General features: G+C 34.0%; 1 protein-coding gene across 1 annotated transcript; it reads left to right on the forward strand.

The window, feature by feature from the left end:
- Positions 1–378: 378 nt before the first annotated feature.
- Positions 379–1,176, forward strand: LOC110669444 (germin-like protein subfamily 3 member 1). Its single transcript, XM_021831118.2, has one exon. The coding sequence runs from the start codon at positions 405–407 to the stop codon at positions 1,029–1,031; it is 627 nt and encodes a 208-aa protein (XP_021686810.1). The 5' UTR covers positions 379–404; the 3' UTR covers positions 1,032–1,176.
- The last annotated feature ends 5,397 nt before the right edge of the window (positions 1,177–6,573 follow it).

The raw sequence follows: 6,573 nt of genomic DNA on the forward strand, positions 1-6,573 counted from the left end.
ATGGCTCCAAGTCATCTTTTAGACGTTTGTATTTCTTAGCAAAGACTGTAGTGTCTTCTTAGAATTGTGTTTTCATATGAGGCAATGTCATTAGGCAGTCTTTGCTATATGATTTTCATGCTTGATATGTTTGAGTGTGATTGAATACTAAAACAACAGTTTTTCCAGTGATTAATGCGAAAGAGCAGTGATTGGCTGCATCATTAATGCGAAAGAGCATTTTTGTTTTTTAGCAAAATCAAAAGGGGGGGGCTCACCAATTGCCAGTATGCTTAACAGCCCAAAATTTGTGGTCCTTCTCTGCATGCTCTTGACGTCACCATACCTCATGTAGCACTTTCTATATAAATCTAATAGCACCTTTAAAAGATTACACCAAAAATAGTTTAACAACACCAAGGAAAATGCTTCACATCCTCTTTCTTGCTGCTCTCCTATTCTTTCCATCCTCTCAAGCTGCAGATTTCTGTGTTGCAAAACTAAAAGGTGCGGGTAGTCCCTCCGGATATGCCTGCAGGAACCCTGCAATTGTCACAGTTGATGATTTTGTATTCAGTGGCCTAGGCGCTGCTGGTAACACTACAAATATCATCAGTGCTGCTGTGACCCCAGGTTTCGTGCAGCAATTTCCAGGCGTAAATGGTCTTGGCCTGTCCACCGCACGGCTAGACCTTGCACCAGGGGGTGTCATCCCAATTCACACCCACCCTGCTGCCTCTGAAATTCTCTTTGTGGTCTATGGAAAAATCACTGCTGGATTCATTTCGTCATCTGCAAATAAGGTTTATGTAAAAACTCTCAAGAAAGGTGATGTTATGATTTTTCCACAAGGGTTGCTTCATTTTCAGATAAATGCTGGCGGTACAACAGCACTTGCTATTGTTAGCTTCAATAGCCCTGAACCTGGTCTGCAAATTACTGATTTTGCATTGTTCGGCAATAACTTGCCCTCTAATTTGGTGGAGAAAACAACTTTTCTAGATGATGCTCAAGTGAAGAAGCTCAAGGGTGTCCTTGGTGGCACTGGCTAGGCTTGCTTAAAATTGTTTCATGCTCACATCCCTTCTTTGTTGTGTTGTAGTTGGACTAATTAATGTGGTTTTGTTCTGTGGACTATTGGTTAGTTGGAGAACTGTACTTGTCCGGTAGCAATTAAAAGCTCTGTTCTAAAAATAATCCATACAATTAAAAAGAAATATATATAAAATTTAAAGTGAATCAATAAAAAGCCTATTTTTATCAATAAATTTATTATCACATAAATCCAACACTACACTTTGACTCTCCCATTGATCAATTCTGATTCGAACCGATCGAAAATTATCTATTCACAGTTCATTAAAAATGCGAACCGGAATTGGCTCTTAAATCCCTAAAGTTCTAGTCCATGTTCTAACTTATATTGCATCACCTGTACTCTCTTCCTTTATTGTGCTTCAACTGAACTTAGCTTTTCATTGATTAACCCAATATTTTGCTCAATTCCATTTTCTGGAAAACGTCTCTTTCCATATTATCACACTCATCCTTCACTGCCAACCATTCGTTGCCAGACCCTTTAGCAGCTTCACACTTCACCGATAATAGGTCTTTAAGTCTGGTGCTCACCCTGGGTGTTTTGACTGGGAGCTTGCAGGCTACTTCTGCCTCACTTATACATGTTACATGCCTGAATAAACTCGCAGCACCATCCAACCCTTCATTATTACTATGCATTCCTATTATTATCAGTCAAGTGATCCTATTTTTATTTCTTTTTTTTTTATTGCTTCTGTCTTCTGGAGATGCAGATGCATGCCACCAATCTTTTTGGATTCGACACAAACAATCCCTCTGTAACCCATTATCGAGTTGTTCTGCAACACATGCTTGTATTGATACTTAAGTGTTTTTCACCATTAGATTGTTCAAGCATTCTATCTTAGCCTTTAAACTTATTGAACTTATTACCCTTTTACCTAAGCTTTAAACTCAAGCTTAACAATTTATCTGCTAAGGATTGTAGATGTTAGAGAATGGTGGCAGGGCAATTCACTCTTTTTCTCTGTCCCATGCACTGCAATGGGTCTGAATCTGATCGAAATATCAAGCCTCAGTTCAGTGGCTCTAAAACTGTGAAAGAGGACAAAAACCTGACCTGAGGGAAAGCTTACGTGCAGAGACTTACTCACTCTGCTGCCAGTAGGGTTGTTAGAAATGGCAGGAATCTTGGCTCGGGGGAAGTTTTGTGGACTATTTTGGCAGGTGCAGACAATGGCTTGTTACATTGTTGGGATTACAATGCAAACCATGGTAATTGGCTATTGTTCTTCCTATATCTGAATGATTCCTTGCCTCATTTTGAAGATGGCATCTCTTTTGACTATAATTATCAGATAGATAACTCAAATGATTGACCGAAAGACATGGCCGCGCTTGACACCTGACAGCGGCCACCGCGTCGAGGATGGATCAGCTATGAATAGGAGTACGTGAGCGAATAGAAATGGAAAAAATTATTATTTCTTTTTTAGTTTTTCTACTTTTAAAAAAATAAATATTAAAAAATTATTTTTTAATCTTATAATTTTAATTTTTAATTCCTCCTATTATTTTAAATAATTTAAAATAAGTCATATAAGCATGGATAAACTTTTAGATAGATCAAAAGCATAAGTCATATAAGCAGCACGAATAATGTTATGTTTGTGATGTAGGACAATGGTTAGTGCACTAAGCAAGGTTTTATCAACTGTGCCCTCTCTAGCACAAAATGCATAAATGCATTTTCCTTTCTGACCATCCAGATGGAGGCCCTTAATCTTGTTATTATCTCTATGGTAGTTCCAGAAAACAGAATTGAACTACAAATATTCACAATTTTACAATATCAAAGTAATGAGTTATCAGATCAATTGAGTCACTCCCAATTTTTTTTTCGAAGGTTTCCTCCCTAGCATCTTCTTATCTATATTGCACGTGGAGCCAGTAGATTCAAACTTGGGCAGCATTTTCTTCTTTCAACCATAATAACTAGAAAAACGTTAGGACCTTTTTCTTTTAAAACCTGGAAAAATCTTTGAGCTCAGAAGTTGCTATCTAAAAAGTATATAATTAATGTCCTTAATGATGTTCTGAATTTCAATTTGTGCACCTCTCTAAAGTCCCCCGTCACCCCTTTTTCAGTGATAGCCTTGTGAAAAGAACAGTATTTCATCTGTTCTCTCTAATGGTCTGTATATGAAATAATTTAGAGCATTGCTAATTAGTTCATTCATGCCCATGCTAATTAGTTCATTCATGCCCATGCTGTGTGGCAGCAAGCTTAGCTGGAGGGGAATTATTCTTTACCACACAAATGTTACATGGTTGAATTTGAAGGACGACAAGGTTTTGATTGGTACCCTTTGGGCTCTTAGCTGTCAAATTGTCTTGTTAGAATCCTCCTTTCTTTCTTCCCATGTGCTGCTATTGGACCACAAATTTGATGATTTCGCAATCGTATCTTCCCTGCCTTCCAACAATGTACTTTTCTCAATTTTGTTTGTAAGATTTTGTCCCGTAATTAATATTATCATATGGGTTAAAATCAATTCCTTTAATGTGGATCAATATTAATTGATATTTACTATAATTACTATAAATTTCAATTATACAAGAATTACTTTAATTATTAAAGTAAATTCTAATTCTAATTCTAAGTCTTGGATATGTATATATATAAGCTAGTCATTTCTTTATTCACAAGGTCACACACATTCTCTTTCATAAAGTTAGAGATATTAGGGTAATCTCAAGAAAGTCTTTCATCACGAAAGTTTTGTGTGTGAATCAAGAAGGGTCAAGAAGAGAAATCAGTTTATTGAATTAAATGATCTCTCTCAGTTATTAGCATGGCTCAATTAAACTCTGCATCAGGTATGTTTTCTAGATCTATGAGAATTTATTTATTCAAGATCCATTATTAGGGTGATGGTTGAATCTTATATTTATGATTCATATTATGTTTATGATTATTATGATCTATTAAGAATTATTTTACATGTAATATCAGAGTCTTAGGTTTTGAATAATTAAATTTCTCCGTTAAATTTATAATGAACATGATATTGATGTTCTTGATATTAGATTTAGGTAGAATTAAAGTATAAATTATAAAGATTTAAGGATTAAAAATTAATGTTTAATGATTAATTGAAAAATAAATAAATAAATAAATAAAGTTTGGCCAAAACTCATTGGATTCAGCCATGGAGGGTCAACATGTTGAAAAACATATTTACAAAATAAATGAAATTGGGAACGAGTGTTTCTGAAAAGAATTAAAAAAAAAATGCTTTGCCAAAATTTAATTTGGCTAAGCACAGTACAATGAAACTTGTTGGAAACTTGATTCCCCATTTAGAAACAAATAAAGAAATTAACTTGGCCAAATTTCTCTTTAGATGGCTATGGAAAGTTAAAATCGGGAACAAGTCCTTCCGAAAAATAATAAATAATCATAATGAAAATAAAATACGATAAGGAGGGTTGCAATATCCAATTAAGATTTTATCCTTTAAATAAATTAAATAATGTTATCTATCCAATTTAATTAAGAATTGGAATTAAACCTAATTATTGAATAAATAATAGGTTTTATTAAGATAAATAATTTACATGCATGCCTTATGATATTTATTTTAATTTGTTAGTCACCAAAGTGACTAAACTAAAATAAAATAAAATTAATAGTTTGTTAGTCACCAAAATGGCTAAACTATAAATGATGTTTATATACATATAAAATTATCAATTTTCCACGCTAATAGATTCCTATGATGAAAAATGGATTAATTGATACCCACTAGTCATCAGAACTTAAGGATTTTATGCAAAAGTAAATCAATTATTCTATGAATAGTAAGAATTATGAGGACAATAATATTTTATCAAATGTATATTGGATGTCCAAAGGCAACATGTATATTTGATGTAAGTTAATTATTGTCTAATCAAGTTTATAGGCATTTAATTTAGGAAAATCTATTGTAGTATCGACCCAAAGAAGAATTGTAGTATACTCTAATTATTTAAATTGTTTGAATATATTGTAATTTGAGTATGTAAATATTATTTTTGCAGCTATTAATCTTCATTCGCAAGCTTCATCTGTTATTGTATTCAATGGGCAAAACTTCTTTGAATGGTGTGAGCAAGTCAAGTTCTATTTAGGTGTCTTGAAACTTGACTTAGCATTATTGGAAGACAAATCTGCTGCTATTACAGATACAAGAAGTGAAGAAGAGAAGTTGCACCATAAGCAATGGGAACGACCAAATAGATTAAGCCTTATGTTTCTGCGAATAACTATTGCCAATAACATTAAGACAACAATTCCGCAAATTGAAAATGCAAAAGAATACCTTAATTTTGTGGAAGAACAGTTTCATTCTGCAGACAAGTCACTCGCTGGTACTTCAATGGCACAACTCACGACCATAAAGTATAATGTGTTAAAGAGTATACACGAGCACATTATAGAGATAAGTGATATTACAGCAAGGCTAAAGATCTTAGGGATGGTGGTGGATGATTCCTTCTTGGTGCAGTTCATTCTGAACTAACTACCTCCTGAATATGGGTCATTTCAAATCAATTACAACACTTTTAATGATAAGTGGAATGTTAATGAATTGGCCAGTAAGCTAGTTCAGGAGGAAACGAGACTAAAGAATCAAGGGGCTCATTATGTCAATATTATGGGTTAAGGTGGTGGTAAGGAACTTAAACCAAAGGCCAACAAGTTTAAGAAGAAAAATAAAGGATCTTCAAATGCTTCTCAAACTTGAAAAAGGGCACAAATGGCAGATAAATGTTGCTTCTGAAAGAAAGTAGGACACTATCAGAAAGATTATCGTAAACGTAAAGCTTGGTTCGAAAAGAAAGGTAATCCTTATGCTCATGTATGTTTCGAATCAAACTTAATTTAAGTTCCTAATAATACTTGGTGGCTTGATTCTGGTGCTACTACTCATGTATCCAACTTGATACAAGGATTTCTTATGATCCAAACCATAAACCCAACTAAAGACTTCTTATTTATGGGGAACCGAATGAAGGCTCCAATTGAAGCCATAAGGACTTACTGTTTGATCTTGGACAGTGGTTACCACTTAGATCTTTTATAAACTCTCTATGTACCTTCAGTTTCTAGGAATGTTATTTCTATTTCAAAACTTGATGCATCTGGGGTTAATGTTAAGTTTGGACATGGATGTTTCAGTTTATTTAATAATAATAATAATAATTTCATTATTGGTTTTGGAATTCATACTGATGGTTTATATAGGCTGAAACTTGATGATAATTTTACTGAATCCTTGCTTGTCACCTATGGTAGTACTGAGATTAAGCATAGTAAACTGAATGAAGATTCTGCACTTTTGTGGTATAAGTGTTTGGCTCATATATCGAAAGAAAGATTAGAGAGGTTGATAAAGAATGAGATTCTACTGAGTCTAGATTTTACGGATCTTGATGTGTGTGTGGATTGCATTAAGGGAAAGCAAACCAAACACAATAAGAAAGGAGCCACAAGAAGTAGTCAGCTTC

This window comes from Hevea brasiliensis, chromosome 1 (assembly GCF_030052815.1).
Source record: "Hevea brasiliensis isolate MT/VB/25A 57/8 chromosome 1, ASM3005281v1, whole genome shotgun sequence".
Taxonomy (NCBI): Eukaryota; Viridiplantae; Streptophyta; class Magnoliopsida; order Malpighiales; family Euphorbiaceae; genus Hevea; species Hevea brasiliensis.